A 20,348-nucleotide genomic window follows, 5' to 3' on the forward strand; every position below is an offset into this window, starting at 1 on the left:
ATGATAAAATCAACCATCCAATCTTGGTCTAGGAATGATAAAATCCAAACGGTATAGGACTTTCAATAAATGCATTCCACACCTTCAATCATTTCTCTACCCAAACGTTGAGTAACCTGTAGTGCAATTATTGATTATCCTAGTACTTAGGCTAGGATGGCCCATTAACAACTGACAGATTATATGGTAAGGTAAGAATTGATTGATGGTAGTATTCAAACATTCTTTTGTTCCACCATTTTCCTGAAAAAGATACAGGTCTATCAGATTGCAAAGGCAAGGCGGTGGATTTCTAGGTCGGCCAGCATGCTGTGTGGATGCCCACAAAAGATTAAATTCGATAGAGTTCATATATGTACTAAGAAAAAAAAAAACTATGATAAAGTGCATAACCATATTTGCTAGGTCATTATTTTTGTTTTTTTATCAGATCTGATAACATCATGATTTGAAATGGCTAGCTTTATTAGAACACTTGTAAGATTTTCTGCTCATCAGACACCCACAATGTGGCCCACTGAAAGGAGCGTATCAAGATCAACAAGAGTCCCCATATCAACAACATCCACATGGTCACCACATTTATGGTTATGATAAAAGATGATACAGGAGAACCATTTAGTGCAAACTTTATCTCATTTATTTAACATTCTAATCTAGTAGTAACAGAGTAATTAAGATACAACCCGCTTATTTAGTCTAAAGGGCAGTTGAAAATAGACTACCTTCCTATGCTCACCGAACGATCGTTAAACCCATATATCTGAAGTGCAATCACCACCTGGATATCTCATCTCGTGGGCCAAGGAAGGACCTTCAGGTTCAGCGGCAAAGTCCACGAAGAAGTTTGGATTTATTGACAGCCCTCCTTTCTCCGAGTCGACGTCGATCTGTAGCATGTGAGACCCTTTCTCCAAAAGATCCGGATAGAACTGGCGGTCCCATGTACTGAACAGTGAGTTGGTAACGTACAGCCGCTTCCCATCCAAGCTCAGCTGGATCATCTGTGGCCCACCTCTCAATCGATTTCCCTGAAGACAGGAAATGACGTTCTCAATCGATGTTACACAGAAAGTCGTAAAACTGCACGTATTCTTCAAAACATTTTTGGAGTATTATTCAATAGAACTAGCATGACCAATGAGATCTCCGGGTTCAACTTTAAAAATGTGTCAAAGATGTAAGGCTGGTGCATCAATCAGAACCATCAATAATATAATTATCAGTGGGCCCTGCAAAAAATCAATGGTGGACGCCCTTCTCCCAACTATTTCTTTTAGTGTGACCCACCTGAATCATGGGTTAAGCTTTTTTATTGGGCCCCAGTCCTAACAATGGATGGCACAATTGATTGACAGAGTGATTTCACATAATCATCACGGTGCCTCCCGCCGCCTCCCCACCCCCCCCCCCCCCCCCGACTCTCTCTCTCTCATGCCCATGCACAACTAGTTGTACATCCAGCCAGTCGGCATGTGGGCCCAACCATGGTTTTTGCATCTCACCCTTCCAGCAAGTTTGCCCACCATGACAATAGGATCCCCAAAAAATCAGCGCAATCAAACTATTCATTTGGCTTAGCAGTCTCAGATGAAGGGATGCTGCAAAAATCAAGCCATTCTGAAACTTCAGTCAATAGTTGCTACTAGTTTGGGAGTTTTGAATCAGCATATTTTTGGACCCTTGTCCAACCGGAGGGTGGGGGTTGGATGTCATGCATACACCACGTGGGCCCCAAAGCAAACTGGTGCCACCATTAGGCTATGGTGGTACTGGTACTACTTGAGCGCACCCCATACACACTATTCATGAATTAACATATGAACATAACAAAGTTCAAAACAGAAAACACTAGGCAATAATCAAATGCTGCATTCACAGAGAGCATGAAATTTCCATCATCTTTACAATGAAATTCTAGGATATGCCTTTCTTTCAACAGAACTACACCAACGAAGTGACTCAAGCTAAAATTTTCACCGAGCCGAGTCGACATGTCTGAGTTCAGAGTTGACTCAATGTATTGTCATTTATAACCATGGAACATGCATGCATTTCTATAAAAGAAGCAAAATCTATTTGTACATGATGAAGGCTGTATGACCATAAAATCCAATAAATCATCCAACAAAACTAACAAGATGGATGGTTTGGGTTTTATATGTTACTAGTTTTTAAAATAGCTTACACTATGCAGTGTGTAGCTCACGCTACATAGCGTAGCTTAGCCTTCATGCCACATAGCTTGTGAGAATAGCTTAACACATGTAGCATAGCCTACATGGATAACATATGCTACACGCTATGTAGCCTACATACGCATTATGTAGATTACACTACAATATTTTTTTTTCACTGAACATTAAGGGCATGCTTGGATATCATCAACTACATAGAAATCAATGGAAATGGAAAAGGTTTTCCATGTACTTTGAGGTGTTTGGATAGCAAAGAAAAGAGAAGATTCCACAAAGCAATCATTACTCTATTTTATAGTTTAGATTCTTTGACACACGAAACTAGGTGACCTTTGTCACAGGTGTATCAGATTTCCACTTGCTATCCAAATGAGAGCTTTAAAAAGGAATCCATGTTTCAATAGTCCTTGTAGAAGTAATCATCATCCAGTCATTATGCTTCCTTTCCTTTCCATTGGAATGCATGCATGCAAACATGCCCTACAAATAATTTATGTTTTCAATGATTTGTTATATTTTTCTATTTCATCATCACCATCAAAGCCTTATCCCAATTAATTGGGGTCCGCTACATTTTTCATATATATATATATATATATATATATATATATATATATATATATATATATATAGTTAATATTTTCAATGATTTTAATAAAATTTCATTGCTATTTCTTATCTTTATACCTAATGTTTGCCCTATTTTTTTTTCTATTATTTTACAATGTGTTTTGTTGCACAGCATATCATGAAATTTCATTACTAATCAGTCTAATTTGGTGGAAAATATCATGAATTTTCATGATATTTGGTACAACCAAGCACAACCTTAATTAAAAATCTAGTAGTGTGTAGCATAATACCTCATGCCTCAAAGGGATGAATGCTATGCTACATGCTATTCGCTATTTAAAGCATCGAATGTTACAGACCTGAATCTGTGGGACATCAAACTGCCACTCTTTCCCGTCTTCTGCAACAGCCACTATATCACTCCCCTTTTGAATTAGCCCTCCCACCCACACTTGGCCGGTCAATTTGGGCTTCGCAGGGTCTTCAATGTTATATTGCCTGATATCTCCATGCAGCCAATTCGCAAAGTATAGGTACCGGTCATCAAGAGAGATCAGGAAATCAGTTATGAGTCCAGGCATTTCAGGAAGAATCCAGTTTCGTACTTTCAATGGTTGCACTGATATTACGACCTGCACAGCAGTGTCATAGTCAGGGTATCATGCACCTATAGTGGCTGTGTAATGAAATGAATATGTGCTGGTCTATTACATGTACTTTCCACCATTTCTTAAATGGTGATGACTCGCATGGTGTCCACATGATATAAATGTCAACCATGATGAAACAAATCGTGAAACCATTTTGGACGGAGAAATCCCAAATGGAGGATCCTATTCCATACAATCGGTGCCTGTTATTTGAGTGGTTAAAAATAAAATGATCACAGGACCAAATTTAAAAATCAGTTGGATGGTTAAGATCTTCAGATCAAAGTAATTTCTCGGACACGTGAGGCCCTTGAATTGGACCATATGGCTTGACATACTTGTATGCCACCTGTACAGCATTGAGTCACCATTTAAGAACAGCAGAAAGAACAACCAGACAAGTTTACCCTTGAACATTATATAGACCCAAATGGTTGTCTGATAGAGAAAACCATACCTCGTGGCTCCATGATCCATCTGATGTCTTGAAAAATCTTACCATGTTGCTGGTAAGAGCACACCCAACATAGCCCATGTCCCTAGATGGTTCGTGGAGAAACCTGATCTGCACAAGATTGAAAAGATTTATATAACACCGAGTCTAGGACAATGCAATCTTAGAAGAAAAGCAGATGATGTTCCTCCTATTGACCTCTAAAGGTAAGAGCCCCGTGCTGCCTAGATCCAATGTCTGCTTTAGCTCACCATCAGGCCAGCTATATACAAACAAGTGTCTTCCATAAAGACCATCCGAAACATGCTGAAGGTTGAAGCCTTTTGTGAAGGCTGCAGGAGCCCCCCACGATGAACTAATCATCGTCTTTTGTCGAGGTTGGTACCAGTAGTCGTAGCCAAAAGGAGGACTATGACCTGGTTTCTCCCACCTAAGTAGTAGAACGTATAGTCAGAATAGAATACACAAGCTATAAATAATCTGACAGTTTAAAGCAAATTCACTCCATGGATTTGCAAAATAAAGTATGAAAGGGCCATTTTCATGTTAAAAGGATTTTCATATTATTTTCCTGATTGTCAGTTTACATGTTGACAAACTGGTAAAAAGTTTGTGTTTCTTGGTAAATAAATTGAAAATATTAAAAACAAGAAACATAAACACAAGATGTGTCAATATCAACTACAGCTTCTAAATTTCCTAACCAAAATTTATTCCTGCTGCTGCTGTTGTTGTTGTTTGAGTGATAATCCACAGGGTACTTTATTGTCATCACATCTATGGAAAACGTTTTCTTCTTGGATTCATCCATCCAGAACAGCCCTTAAGCAATACCATCTCTCCTAACAAGATATTCAGAAAGCATTTACTTTTTGCCACCAACATACCAATACCCCTTTTTCTTCCCGCTGGCGCTCTGTAGAAGACTACCGCAGTCTAAAATCTAAGCACTCAGAAACAGCCTCGAGCCAAAATGAGCCCTTTTGGTGATTTCATTGTTCTTGTTTTCGGCCTGCAATTCCTTGGCAAACCAGAACTCATGTCCCAGACAATGAGTGACTTCGCCGAACTTTGATTCATACATACATATATATACACGAACACACACATGTATACACACACACACACACACACACACACACACACACACACGTGTGTGTGTGTTCTACTATAATGTTGTGTTTCCAATGGTCTGGTAAGAAGTTCACAAGGTTAAGAAAAACAAAACAAAGAAATATATATATATATATATCAAAATCTAGAATGAGGCCAAAATAGCTGTTGCCCAAAAGTCAAACCTGTAAGTCTATAACACCAACAACATTTGAATCAATACCATTCCGATAGGACCATGATTGAGTTATGCAGTCCAGCAGGTCTGAGCCCCCTTTGAGAGCTGAGCCTTGAGGCCGTGGATTGGAAACAGGCCTGAGTTTTAATGACTGATAACTAAAGGCCAGGCATGTAGGCCAGCCAAGCCCAGCCTGTCTTAACATTCTTAGGCTTGAGTTTTTGCTTGTGAGCTTGGCACAAGCCAAATCTAATTCATTAACTCAAAGGCTAGGCTGGGCCTGGATTTGGACCCTTCGGCCAGATGGGAGATGCTTCAGCGTGGTCCAACCCAATGGTAACCATAAAATTAGATAAAATATGCTACTCCTAATTGCTTAAGTAATGCATGTCAAGCAACCCACAAACATTGAGACTAATACCTTCCTTTCACATTGAATTCTGAATCGAGAAGAAGGAAGCCACTTCCCTCAGCTTTTCCATCTTTGTCCCCAAGGCAAGACACCATAATATCACCAGATGCAAGGCAGTGGGAAGTGTGTGGATATGCTAACCCAGTCTTTTGCTCAATATCTGCTGGCTCAACAACTTTATGCAAAGCAGGAGCTCTTGGATTCTTTTGCGTGTCAAATGCATAAATACGGCCTGACCTGAAAAAGAAAGGACCAACTGTTCAATGATGGTGAACTACTAAAACCAAAGGGAACACAAAACCCATAGCTAGCAACAAAATGAGCATGGTTATTAAATGCAAAAGCAAATAAAGGTCTCAGACATGCCATCAAAAATCTAGAACAGAATATTTCTAATTGAAAGGAACTAAGCAGTGTTTCAAGCGCCCGTAGCGTACGCTACGTAGTGTAGCGTGGCCGTAGTGCTACGTAGTGTAGCGTGGCCGTAGCACTACGTAGCATCCTAAATAGCGTAAATCCCTTATAGCGTATGCTACAGGGATCATAGCGTACGCTACAGCTACGTAGCGTGTAGCGTCCGTAGCGTAAGCTACAATGTATTTTTTTTACTATTTTAGTTTTTTATTATTTTTTCATGTTTTCTTTGTTTCTAATATTGAGGAATGTGACACTTGTATTATACTTGATATTTTAACCTATGAGATTTTTATTTCTTTTCATAATTGTGACTTGTGGTTTCAATTACACATTATTAATTAAAGTGGTTTGCTTAGAAAGTTGTTGATGTGATAATTATTTGATTTGGCTTATATATGTGGATTGGCTTTTGATAAATAACTAGTAACTTTTTTGAACATGCTTATAACTGATAAAATGAATCATCTTTTAGGCAATTTTATATTTTTTTTCCTTTTTTTTTTTCACTATTTATTATATTTGTCCTATTTTTAAATTAAAAAATATAAGTATCGTGTAGCTTATGCTACACGCTACATATTTACTCTACACACTATAGAGGGCTGAGCGCTACGCATCACGCTACCGCTATTTAAAACACTGGAACTAAGTATAACGTAAACTCACAGGACGAAATAAAAGTGAACAAAACTCTCGTTTAAAATCACCAGAATGAAATCACTCAACAATATCATGTTTCCATTGTTTCACAATCTACGTGAAGTTCATGATCTAGGGTGAAGGCATGTTCATTTACAAAGTAAATGGCTTTAAATACGATTGATAGGGAAAACAGGATTTGTAAAGCCAGCCCCAAATAGTCAAGATAGCTAATAGGGCTATGATGACAGTGGACACACAGATCAGTTACCAAGGAAGGGGCCTTAGATATGATTGATTGGCAAAACAAGATTTGTAAAGCCTACCCAGAATAGTTGGGACGGGGCTTTGATGACGGGGGAAACTACCATAGTTTAAGAACTTGAAAACATGACTCATTGAAGGTTTGCCGAACCAAGTAACTCAGATGAGTTTTTTTCGAGTATTTTGTGATTTTTCAGTGACATTTAATATTTAAGTAAATATCTTTGAGCCATGGCGAGTTGAGTTCAGCCTGTTCCAGTTTTGTTGAGTTTTTGTTAGCCAAGTCGAGTCTCAACTGCATCATGACTAAGTCAAGTTTCTCTTGAGTCTCATTGAAAACCGATTGAGTTGAGTCAAATCAGCCATGTTGATTTGAATTTTTCCAAGGTTTTATACTGTAAATTGCATGGGATAAGATGAAATGAGGTGATTGGACGACTAAGATGGTCAGTCTACCTCTAGTAAATTGAATTTTGCACAGAACCAATGTTGTGAAAACTAGATCAGACAAGCAACCGTAAGTGGTTTCAAGTTTCAACGGTGGGTGTCATTGCCCCCATTGTTATCTGTGGTAGGGTAAACTTGAGCTTCGGATCGGCCTAATTCTTTGGCTCAGGCCCTAAAATGATCTATCCAAATGGATGGACAGTGTGGATACAACACATACATAATGGCAAGGCCACAGTCAGGTCCCACGCACATGTTAGTTCCGTAGCATGGCCGGGTGTAAAAACGGTGGTCACTGAATCTCCACTCTTTCCTCTCTTGCAGCCCGCTTGAGTTTTGTATCCACCTTATCTTTGGTCTCTTGTCCTAAAATGATATGGAAAAAGGGATGGACGGCGTGGATTTTTCAGAAACATCATGATGGCCCCACCTAGCATCTCAGCGCAGGAACTTCCCATTAAAGGCCTTCGCATGAAATCGAGTCCCAACATAATTGCCTACACTGTACCAGTAGCTACTGGTCGGTGCCCTGTGGGCCCCACAATAATGTGTTTTATTTGTGCCATCCATCCATTTTTTCAAATCATTTTAGGGCATTAGCCCAAAAATGAGATAGATTAAAATCTCATGTGGACCACACTAAAGGAACCAGTGGTGATTGAAGGCTTACCATCAAAAACTCCACGAGGGCCACAAAAGTTTTGGATGAAGCTGATATTTGTGTTTTCCCTTCATCTAGGTTTGTGTGACCTAATCAACAGGTTTGATGCAAAATAAACATTACAGTGGGCCCTATGAAGTTTTTAATGGTGAATGTTTAATCACCACTGTTTTCTTATGGTGTGGTCCACTTGAGATTCGGACCTGTTTCAATTTTGGCCACATGCCCTAAATGACCTAAAAAAATAGATGGACCATACGGATAAAACATATATCATGGTGGGGCTCACAAAGCATTATCCAGTAGCTACCTCACTACCAGCAGCGTCAATACGCAACCTGCGTCCCACTCATTGGATCCCTAACTATGGGGGACATTGTAGGGTATGTGCCTTACATCCACACTGCCCATCCATTTTGAAAGCTCATCCAGGTCTGTATAACCTTATGAACAAGTTGGATCTCAAATAAACATCATGGTGGGCCCTAGGAAGGTTTCAACGGTAGGTGTCACTGTCCCCACTGTTTTTTGTGGTGGGGTCTACTTAGTTGTGTTTTCATACATGTTTTGATACATTTATAAATGTTATACATTATATTTGAATATAATTGACTAGGTTCAATCAGACAGTGCATGGCTTATGACCCTATACAAAGGAAACCTATTGTGTGCACTTTTTTTTTTTGAAATGTTATGATTTAAAAGTGTGTATTAAAGTCTTTTGTAATCATCCCCAAAGTTTCATTGAAAAATTCAACCATTTTCCCAATGTTTCCCCATGTTTCCCAAAAAGTGCAATAAATTATGCGATACAAACGATATATCCCGTGCGATAACCGATACGTGTCTATATCCCAAGGGTGCGATACATTGTGCAATACCAATATTTTGAACACTGACCATAACCACTTTGGTTTTACACAAAAGCATTAAAGCTAGAGAAAACCATTTACAAACACCTGTTTCGTTAGTTATCCTACAACTCAGTCCCAAAGTGATTGAGATATCCTAGTTCTAGGCCCCAAAGGACCTCTGAATCCACCACCTCCCTGCCAAATGAATAGTAAGGTAGGTGTGCTGGGGATTCAGTAGAGACAAACTCTACTGAATTGTTTTGCCTGATTAGGATTTTGAAGATGGATGAAACTAAAGACATGTTTCATTTTCAATATTACCATTTTTTTTCTAGACGTTGTTCCCTAACTATAGTTCCTTGTGGCTTTAATAATCAACATCTATAACTAATTGGATCAGCAGTTGGCACGAAATGAGAGCAGTCATTTTTTAGCACGGCGATCAGTTGGGTTTTAAATCACTGTATGAAACTTTACGTGAATATTATGTTATTAGTTATCACCCATGCCAATGATTGCATGTGTGAAAAACATAAACTGTTGTATTGCCATTTAAGGAGGGGAAAAAATCAACATGGTCATAAATCTCAGATTTTTTTATGCGGCTGGAATTCAATTAAGAATAACTGTTATAACCTCAACATGAGACCATCTCTGAAGAATGCAGATCATCTACATCATACAGTTTGTTCATTCCCAAGTACCTCTAAAGATGTTTATGTAATGCCAACAGACAAAATATCCCATTAAGGAATATTTTCCAAACTTAATCTTTAGTCTCTCATGCAATATAGATTGTGTATCATATGCATGTATGTGTAAATATTTTAACCCATATAAAGAGAGAAAATATTCGATTCATGAATATGCCAATGTAAGAATCAAATTACACCATAGCTCACAGTGAAGTCACTTACACCAGTGAAGGCAAGATCAGGAAACGTCTAACAGCTGAAGGATCCCCATGGCAAGAGCTGCAGGAATTCCAACCAGAATGATGTAACTCATCACCTAAATAAGGGACAGGTGTCCTGTGGATGACTTTTGAATAGGTAGGTGAGCTCGGATCAACATCTATTGTAGCCAAGTAATCAGGCTTCTCTATTCCGGTTCCTGTCAGACGATATGATGATGGGCATAAGTAAATGATGCGCTAAAATCCAGTCTGAGAATAGATTAACATTATTTTGGGCCCGAATAAAACTAAAAACAAGAAAAATCCAAGTCAGCTTATCCTTTCATAAACTGTAATATAGATCAATCTTCTTTGAGCCGAGTGACGTGAGAAAGAAATGTCTTCTATCTATTATGAAAGGTAAATTATGTATCATAAACTAAAGCCCCGGAAAAACAATGATGAAAAAGATAACCATGGCCATTGGTGGAAGCTGCATGATGCTTCCATTGGTAGAAAATGTAGATGATAAGGACCCAGCCAAGTATAGAACAGGTCCCCAACTGAACCAACGTGACACTAGGGATGAAACTTTGGTTAGGTTCAACCCAACCCAAGTTTGGGTCGGGTTGTCAAGGTCCTAGGATTGGATTCAGGATGAACCTGATTTGAAACTGGGTTGGGTTTAGGTTGAGCAAATTCAAGTCGGCTTGGGAATATATCCACATGTATTTGGGCTGGTTGGGTTGGGTCGAGCTCAAAGGAATTCGGGTTAGGCTCAGGATGGGCACTTTGAGCTGGAATTTGGCTCATGTAGTGTAACGGGTCGTGTCCTCTTGAGGTTGGGTTGGGTCAGCTTGAGGGCTCAGGTTGACCCTCAAACCGATGCAACACATGCTACTTGGCCCAATATTTTCACCCTACTAGCTGAGCAGTTATTACAGAAAAGTACCAAAAAGCGCCTCAATCCAGAAACCACAAGCAATAGCAACAGCTACAGAAACAAGAAAAAATCACAGGATCCAACCAAGAAAACACATATATGAGTGCCCAAAAGGCCTCCAGCATTTTCATAGAGAGGTTTGATGCTTAATTAGATACCCCCTCATTTAGGTTCACAGAGGCCCTCATAATAAATGCTCCCCAAGTCCATGAATTTGTAGCTTGATTACAAAGCAAGAGTTAGGATTTGCCAAATCCAAATTCCAAGCAAATTCATGACTTTGTCAAATTTTATGGATTTTCCAAATCCATATTCGCATTTCCACAATCCAGAACAGCAGGCCCTTAGTGAACTTCGATCCTTCATCTGGTAAGATACCTCATGGTCTAAGTTTCTTTGGTTTTGAGAATGATGAAACATCAACATCCCCCTTTGCAGGAGATGAGTATACTAACTTTGTTTTGAAGGCACTACAGGCAAGCATCATTTCAACATAAAACAATGTTGCAAAGGTCTTGAAGTTTCCTTTGAACCAGAGGGATAAAACAATGCCACTTTTCAGGCTTCCTTTGAACCACAGGCATATCGCATGTGCTTGGAATCTATCAGTATTTTTAAGTTGATGCTCTAACAAAAACAGAAATTTCCCCAACTCCAGGCAATCATTTACACAGCATTTTCACGGTTGCCTGCTTCCTGATAGATTTTTGTCCTTCTAACTTGTAGGAAACCCTCCATTAAGAAAATACCCAGTGTTTAACTTACAGTTATTTTCTCAAAACCGTAAGACTACCATTTTATTCCATTTGAACATTATGCAAGAGAACCATTCTTCCCTGAATAAAGTGACCAAAACCCACAACTTCGAACACCTTGTGATTTACTAATCTCTCACAGAACTGATGTGATGCAGGACATGAAAATTAAATATGATATGCAAGATTTCACGCTTAAGATCACGTTAGTTCAGAAACAATTACACAAATTCCATATCCCACATGAAAGTCCAAACATTCAATTAAGGGGAATCTATGCGGGTCCAAGCCTACACATGATAGGGCTGGATCAATAAAATTATGAACCAAACAATACTCAAAGATAAGAAATAATCATTCACACATGCATAGTAATTAGTCCCTAATCCAAGGGATTCAGAAATTCCAATTCGAGGAACCCTAGGGTAAGAAAAGGGGCATAAAATTGGAGATTTGAGTAATTTAGAGTTAGGTTTAGAGATTTTGGGTGAAAGCAGAGTGAAAGAGAGGAGAGAGATGAACCAGAAAAGTACTGCACGCGTGGACAACAATAATGGCCCAGATGTACGTGCGTATGATCCCGGCCATACGTGCGTATAATCCCGGCAGCACGTGTGTGAGGCCCACTATTCTGAAAAAGGCTACCTTGGCCCTGGTCAGCCAAGGATGGACTCCAAAACTCTCAAATCTCAGCTCGATCCAATGTACGATTTGTGTGTGGTGCTTCGCCGAAGTTTCAGCCCTCTTGTAGGGCCAGATTCTGAAATTCTACTGTGGGGAGGAGAATTGCTGCAATAGATGATTGATTCGAAGTGTAGATGATGGAGTGAGATGAGAAGAATGAATGGTAGAAGATAGGTAGTAGAGATAGCGATGGATGGGGCGAATCGGGATAGATGTGGCTTCGCACCACGGTAGTTAACCATTCGATGAAGAGAGGGCTTCGCACCCAATTAGGCTTCACAACTCAGAGAGTACGAAAACGCAGAATTTTTATTAATCTTCAATTCATGAAAAAAGCTACAAGGGGTGCCTATTTATAAGAAAACCCTATACCCCAAAAACTCGCACCATGTGCGCAACCTATTACTTGGTGATGAAGTAAACTAAAATAAAAACTAAACAGAAAAATTTAAAGTGTTCACGATGTTTTAAATAATAACAATAAGTAAAACCTAAAATATGAAATCAATCCGACGAGTGGGCCACAATCATGAGATCCCATGATGGGCTTTTCTTAACTCATGATGGGCTTTTCTTAACTATCGGGCCCACTTTTTTTTAACAAAAACTTGTCTTCTATCTAAGAGGCCCTCCCTTGATGTCGTCATCGAGCCAGATCGATGGTGGGGTCCTCCTTCTACGTATGTACATGCGTAGGGGTGGTGGTGTGAGTGCGCGTGTGTGCGTTATGTCCCCATCAATTTTCCCCGGCTGCGAAAATTTCGCCACTGGCGAAATAAAACTCCTGAACCGCTTCAGGATGTCAGGATCAAGTCTCTAAAGCTCCTCCTCAGTGAGCCACGTGCTGTCTGAAACTGGGCATGACTTCCATTTAACCAAGTACTTCTGAAACCCACCGTTTGATGTTGAAACTATCTGATGGTCCAGGATATCCTCTATTTCCTTTTTGGGTATGTGAAGGTTAGGTATGGGAGGTAAATGTTGAAAAAATGGGTCGGAAAGGATAGATATGGGAGCTAGAGACTGGGAAGATGGGTCGGGACGGGTACGCATGGGAGGTAGAGGCTGAAAAAATGGGTTGGGAAGGGTAGGTATGAGACGTAGAGACTGAGAAAATGGGTCGGGACGGATAGGTATGGGAGGTAGAGGCTGGAAGAATGGGTCGGGACGGGTAGGTATGAGACGTAGAGGCTGAGAAAATGGGTCGGGAATAGTAGGTATGGGAGGTAGAGGCTGGGAAGAAAGGTCAGAAAGAGTGGGTATGGGAGGTAGAGGCTGGAAAAATGGGTTGGGAAGGGGCCATGGTTCAAGGGATAAATATGGGGAATGAGGACGGGTAGGCAAAGAGCCGGACAAAGTATTAGTGATCCCCTGAAAAGTAACTAGATCCTCCACGTTGAATGTGGAACTAATTCTCATAGAAGGTGGAAGATCTACCTCATACGCATTGAGACCGTTTCGTTTTATAATTTTGAAGGGTCCAGCGCTACGCGCGTGTAACTTACGAACGGCTCCCGGAGGGTACCGTTCGGGCCAAATGCGGACTATCACAGAGTCCCTAATATTGAATTCTTTGAAACGTTTATGTTGGTTTGCAGAAAATTTGTAATGTTCATTACTAGTAGTGATCTTCTGTCTGATTCCTTGATGCCATGAATGAATATGATGCGCAAAAGACTCCACAGGCTCTGACACCCTATGGGACAGTGACATAGGGACAAGATCAATAGGTTTCCCAGGTTTATAAACAGTAACGACTTCATAAGGACTGAGACCTGTGGACCTATCGACAGAGCTATTAAACGCAAACTCGGCTGTAGGTATTACAGTGTCCCATGTTCTGGTGTGCTCTATATCCCTCCTAGGGGGAGACTCATCCAGTAGATCATCAGGAAACACATCACGTAACTCATCCATTATCGGAATGGCCTCAGTGGGTAACTCTACACTAGCGTTTGGTGTACTCTCTCCAGCCATAAGGCCGCACATGTTGTACCTCTCAAAATAGTGGTCTTGATGTCTCTTATGGGGTGGGTGCACGGGTGCACACCCATAATTGATTCCTTCACCAACTCCATTCATTGGTCTATCCACCAGGCCACTTGCCTGAGATGGGACATCTACCCCAATGGTGGGGTTTGTCCTGGCGATGGTCTTTAGATGGGTAATGCGCACATCAAGTTGTTCTAAGTATTGGTCCATTTCCAAGCGCTTAATCATAAACTCCAACTTTTGAAACAGCTTGTTTAGTGACTCTTGCAATTGTTCCATGTTTAGTGTAGGGTGCCAACCAAAATTCAGCAATATAGTTGTCAAAATATAAGAAATTATTATTATTATTATTTTTTTTTTTTTAAAAGAAACAACCTAGTTTCTAAAAATGAAAAAGGAAAGTTTTTAAAACAAGTTAGGAAAGTTTCTAAAAAAAAGCAACCTAGTTTCTAAAAACGAAAAAGGAAAGTTTCTACGAAAAACAAATTAGGAAAGCTTCTATAAAAAATAAATTCGGAAAGTTTCTAAAAAAAAAACAAATTAGGAAAGTTTCTAAAGAAAAGCAACCTAGTTTCTAAAAACGAAAAAGAAAAGTTTCTAAAAACAAATTAGAAAAGTTTTTAAAGAAACAAATTAGGAAAGCTTCTACAAAAAAAAAAAAAAAAAAAAAAAACCAAATTAGAAAAGTTTCTAAAAAAAACAACCTAGTTTCTAAAGAAAAAGAAAAAGGAAAGTTTCTAAAAATAGAAAGTAAGTTAGTTTCTAAAAAAGAAAAAGGAAAGTAAACTAGTTTCTAAAAAGAAAAAGGAAAGAAAATTAGTTTCTAAAAACATATTAAGAAAGTTTCTAAAAAACAGAAAAGGAAAGTTTCTAAACCTAGAAATAGAAAACTAAGTTAATTTCTAAAATAATTCAAATAAGGGGATAACAAAAAATTTCAGCAACTTATGTTAGGGTTTATGGACCTCTAAACAGCCATATGTGATGAGAATTGATGCGTAATGGACATAAACAACCAAACCCTAAACATGTAATGAATTCCCCTACAAGAACCCCAATCTCTGATACCAAATTTGATGCAAGACATGAAAATTAAATATGATGTATGAGATTTCAGGCTTAAGATCACATTAGTTCAGAAACAATTACATAAATTCCATATCCCACATGAAAGTCCAAACATTCAATTAAGGAAAATCTATGCAAGTCCAAGCCTACACATGATAGGGCTGGATCAATAAAATTATGAACCAAACAATACTCAAAGATAAGAAATAATCATCTATACATATATAGTAATTAGTCCCTAATCCAAGGGATTCAGAAATTCTAATTCGGGGAACCTTAGGGTAAGAAAATGGGCATAAAATTGGATATTTGAGTAATTTAGGGTTAGGTTTAGGGATTTTGGATGAAAGCAGATTGAAAGAGAGGAGAGAAACGAACCAGAGAAATACTGCACGCGTGGACAACAATAATGGCCTAGATGCACGTGCGTGTGATCCCGTTCGCACGTGTGAGGCCCACTATTCAGAAAAAGGCTACCTTGGCCCTGGTTAGCCAAGGATGGACTCCAAAACCCCCAAATTTCAGCTCGATCCGATGTACGGTTTGTGTGTGGTGCTCCGCCGAAGTTTCAGCCCTCTTGTAGGGCCAGATTCTGAAATTTTGTTGTGGGGAGGAGAATTGCTGCAATAGATGATTGATTCGAAGTGTAGATGATGGAGTGAGATAAAAAGAATGGATGGTAGAAGATGGGTAGTAGAAATGGCGATGGATGAGGCGAATTGGGATAGATGTGGCTTCGCACCACGGTAGTTAACCCTTCGATGAAGGGAAGGCTTCGCAGCCAATTAGGCTTCACAGCTCAGAGAGTAGGAAAACGCAAAATTTTTATTAATCTTCAATCTATAAAAAAAGCTACAAGGGGTGCCTATTTATAAGAAAACCTTATACCCCAAAAACTCGCACCATATGCGCAACCTATTACTTGGCGATGAAGTAAACTAAAATAAAAACCAAACAAAGAAATCTAAAGCGTTCACGATGTTTTAAATGATAATAATAAGCAAAACCTAAAATATGAAATCAATCCGACGAGTGGGCCACGATCATGAGATCTCATGATGGGCTTTTCTTGACTATCGAGCCCACTTTTTTTGTACAAAAACTTGTCTTCTAACTAAGAGGCCCTCCCTGGACGTCATCATCGAGACAGATCGATGGTGGGATCCTCCTTCTGCGTATGTACGTGCATAGGGGTGGTGGTATGAGTGCGCGTGTGCGCGTGATGTCCCCATCAGATGTGCCTCTAATACCCACTTGTAGAGGACTAGAAGCAAAATATTAAACTTTAGACCAAAAATACCAATATAGTGCAAATAAGGAAGTACCCAACATCCAAATTACCAAGTAAACACTCACATGTAGAAACTAAGATGAAGAGCATGAGAAGAATTATAAGAGAATTTCTAAACAAAATCAAGATAAGTTTCTCAACAAATAGAGTTACAAAATGTTCTCTTTTTTTATCTTATCTCTCCAAAGAACTCGCTTCACAGGGTCATGTATTGCAGAGCAACTTAAGTGAATGCTCTCACAATCCACCTGTGTATAAACTCATAGATGAACCTACTACAACTCAAACTAACAAAAGCAATCAACTAAGGTCAAAGGATCTAGAACTCTAGGAAAACCTAGATGATCTTTATATATATATATATATATATATATATATATATATATATATATATATATATATATATATATATATATATATATACCTACTGCAGAAGTATGACTAATAGGAGGTAAATCAAGGACTCAAAGAAAACCCAATGCAATGAGTTTTTCATCAGGTCAATTTGAAATTCAATCCAGTCGACTCGACCCGGTCAAGTTTCGGGATGACTCGCGAAATCCTGAGTAGAAAATGAAAATGTGTTTTGCAGGGTAGTCATACCAAAGAAGCAATAAACTGAATCTATTAAATATCCAATGACTAGATGCCCACATGACATAAGCAGTAAAAAATAATCACGAAACAGATATGGGGATCCTTCTTTTTCTTTTTTTCTTTTTCTGTCAGCAATAACATGTAACGATCAGAGTTAAATCCTGCAGGGGTGCTGAAATTTCAACCCTTCATCTGTAAATCTTAGAAGATGAAGTATAATCTATTTCAGTTGGTCAGGATGAAAATCACTACAATCATATAACCCATTATGTGAAGATGTGATTTCCAGAGATCCATGATCCTCCAACCCCCATATTAAACTTTTATAAGTCACAATTCAAAACAGAGGAACATTCCACTAAAACCTGCTGCAGCAATTTTCCTTCAATGCACGCACGCACGCACACACTCGTGTGTGTGTGTGTGTGTGTGTTGGCAGCCCTCTCCCCACATGAAGTTTCCAGATGAATGATATTTGATCCCTCTAACACACGCATGCGTTCGCGCACACATGTGTGTGCATGTGCGCATTGGCATTCACTGCACCAATAACAACCAAAAGACTCCATTTTTCAGATGGTTAGGATAATCTGATCAGAGTAATTTTTGAGCCACTGGCATACACCTTCCCCCTAGGTGGAGCCCACCACATGCACTTCCAGATGAGTGATCAATCTGATCAACTATCAATTTCATTTCATATGCATGACACTCAACATCCTCAAACAATTAGACTCAGACAAAAACACAGACACCTAATTCAATAAAAGAAAATACTTCCAACACCCATGAAATCTCTACATACAAAACCTATCTAAAGAAACCAAAATAAGATCACTTGCTGACATAATTTCCACCAAAAGAGTACCAAAAAATAGTTACAATCCAAATCGAACAATACCCACAAAAATTCAAATAATTCAAACAAACAACTAAATCATGGTTTGGTAGATACCTTAATTTCATTTTAGTTAACAGAAATTATGCACTGGCAATCTTGATCTCTAATACATAATGAATTCCTGTTAACAGTGATGATCTCTAATACATAATTACTATTAACTAAAATACGACAAACTCATTTTTAGGCGTCTACCAAACAGAACCTTATATTTTCATTTTATTCATGATAAAATTAAAATAAATAGTCTAGGAAATTGGCAGCTACCCGTGTACACGCATGTGACATAGAGCAGAGACTCCCGTGGGCCCGACATGGCCTCAATTGGAGTGGCGTAACCCGGGCCTTTTTTACCATCACAGCAGCTGTTTGAAATACACGAAGATGGCGCTTGATCGACAGCAGCAGCGGCCATTTTGAACGCCGATTTCTTCACCAATCTCTATTCTATAATACAAAAAATACGCTCTAGTTACAATAAAATTTCTTCATTTCAAGAAGATTTTCAGATCAATTTGAATCCAATGAATGAACTCCAACATCACTGACTTTTGCAATTTCTTTGTCTCTGATAATTCAATAGCACCCAGCTGTACTCTTCCATTACCAAAAGTAGATAGAAGGGGTGTTTCTTTCGAACATGTGGGGGTGGAAACCATCCCGGAAAGAATTTAGAAATAAATATAAATATATACGTGATCATTGAAGTGGGACCCACGATTCAGTGATCCAGATATCAGTGTGTTTGGGACCAACTGTGGATGAACAATCCTAGCCTTTCAATTCGTGATCTTCCAAATAGACGGTTAAACTATCCGATTGAGGAAAGGCACAAGAATTGGTGGGCGATGTGAGGGATTTTTGGGGATTGGTCCATCCACGGCAGGTCACATCAAACCAACGGTCTGGATAAAAGAATCATCGCCGAGAAAAGGAAATGAAGAAGCGATTGGCTCAGGACTTACCCAATTTAGAAAATCGAAGCAGAGAGTAGGAGAGAGGCTGGGAGGAAGGAAGATGGGTAGATATAGAGATCCGGGCGGGGCCTGGAAGTTTGTTATATCCGTACACGTGGCAATCTTCCAATGGATGCGAGGAAGTGTCTAGGGGGGATGTACCGAGAAGTTAAAGAAAGCTCGATGGATTGTGTGCCGTTCTCATATGCCATTAAAAAGCACGATCGATGGTGATATACCGATAAGTTAAAGAAAGCACGAGGAGGAATTTTCGAATGGTGAGCGTTTTATCACCACTTTTTCCTAAGGTGTGGTTCACCTGGCAAATGGATCTTCTTCATTTTATGGAAATTTCCTCAAAATAATCTAAAAAAATGGATGAACGGCGTCATATATATATATATATATATATATATCAAGGTGGGCCCCGCAGGCACGGATACACCGATATGGGTGGTTTCACGATCCGCCGAATCCGCGTCCGTAGGTATCCGTCAATGTGGACAGATTGGTGTGATTGATGGATGGATATTGTCGACGTGACGTCACGGTTCTTGTCCGAAGCGGATCGGCAAATGTACCACACAGCAGCTAAACGCCAGCTATATAGCTGCTGTAGGTGCGTGTCGTGTGAAGACCGGCACTGACGCTCCTCAAGCTCCCTATTATACGAACGGTTCAAAGTAGATCAAAGTTACCTGGCTTACAGTCATGAATTTATCATATCTATCCATTTATCTATTTTTAGATATTATTTTATATCATTATCCAAATAAATAATCATATCCAAAGATCATGCGAAGCACACCACAAATAGCAGCAGAGATCACGAGATCACGATTTTGACCGTTAAAAAGTTTCTTAGGTTTACCATAACGTTTACTTTCCATCTAATTTGATCACCATGTCATAGGGACCCAAATGAAAAGGAAAAACAAATTTCATGTTGGTCAAAAACTTTTGGACGCTAAAAAAGGTTTCAATGGTAGACATTTAATCCCTTACTTCTTTTTTTTTTTGCAGGGTGGTCCACTCGATAGTTAGACCTATCTTATTTTTAATCTCAAGAGACGTTTGGGTTAAGGGCATGGTATTAGATGGGATTAAGTGAGATGGAATTACATTTGCTCCCATGCCGATTCAACCCAATGTTGGGAAAGATTAAAAAACCTTGAAATTAGATTACATGGAATTGCATTGAATCTTGTGCCAATTGCAATTCATGTTAGCAAGTTGTATAGATTTCAACTATTTTTTAAGATCATTATAGAGCATGGGCTAAAAAATCAAGGAAATCTAAAGCCCGAGTGAACTCCACCATAGAAAGCAACAAGGATTGAATATGTGCAGTTGAAAACTTCTTTGGGGCCACATGAGTTTTAGATTTGCCTTATTTTTAGACCCAT

At 39.2% G+C, this 20,348-nt stretch overlaps 1 protein-coding gene across 4 annotated transcripts; it reads right to left on the bottom strand.

Moving 5' to 3' along the window:
• Positions 1 to 555: 555 nt before the first annotated feature.
• LOC131239623 (selenium-binding protein 3-like) lies at positions 556 to 19,103 on the bottom strand. 4 transcript variants are annotated; one of them, XM_058237418.1, is made up of 8 exons: positions 18,952 to 19,103; positions 18,254 to 18,433; positions 9,778 to 9,973; positions 5,588 to 5,815; positions 4,074 to 4,305; positions 3,879 to 3,986; positions 3,131 to 3,403; positions 556 to 1,031 (listed from the first exon to the last, which is right to left on the bottom strand). In XM_058237418.1, exons 2-8 carry the CDS (start codon positions 18,399 to 18,401, stop codon positions 750 to 752), a joined length of 1,467 nt encoding a protein of 488 aa, XP_058093401.1. In that variant the 5' UTR covers positions 18,402 to 18,433; positions 18,952 to 19,103; the 3' UTR covers positions 556 to 749. The 4 variants fall into 4 exon arrangements, with proteins under 4 accessions (XP_058093401.1, XP_058093402.1, XP_058093403.1 ...); XM_058237419.1 differs by lacking the exon at positions 18,952 to 19,103 and adding an exon at positions 18,705 to 18,722; XM_058237420.1 differs by lacking the exon at positions 18,952 to 19,103 and adding an exon at positions 18,536 to 18,554.
• Between the last annotated feature and the right edge of the window lie 1,245 nt (positions 19,104 to 20,348).

The sequence above is a fragment of the Magnolia sinica genome, chromosome 3 (genome assembly GCF_029962835.1).
Source record: "Magnolia sinica isolate HGM2019 chromosome 3, MsV1, whole genome shotgun sequence".
Lineage (NCBI taxonomy): Eukaryota > Viridiplantae > Streptophyta > Magnoliopsida > Magnoliales > Magnoliaceae > Magnolia > Magnolia sinica.

Excerpts from the sequence above, each read along its gene's own strand:
- LOC131239623 (XM_058237418.1), bottom strand. The coding sequence starts at position 18,401 with ATGGCCGCTGCTGCTGTCGATCAAGCGCCATCTTCGTGTATTTCAAAC. Across the intron at positions 5,816-9,777 it reads CTGATCTTGCCTTCACTGGT|GTCAGGCCGTATTTATGCAT; the intron begins GTAAGTGACTTC and ends TTTCTTTTTCAG. Across the intron at positions 4,306-5,587 it reads GAATTCAATGTGAAAGGAAG|GTGGGAGAAACCAGGTCATA; the intron begins GTATTAGTCTCA and ends TCTACTACTTAG.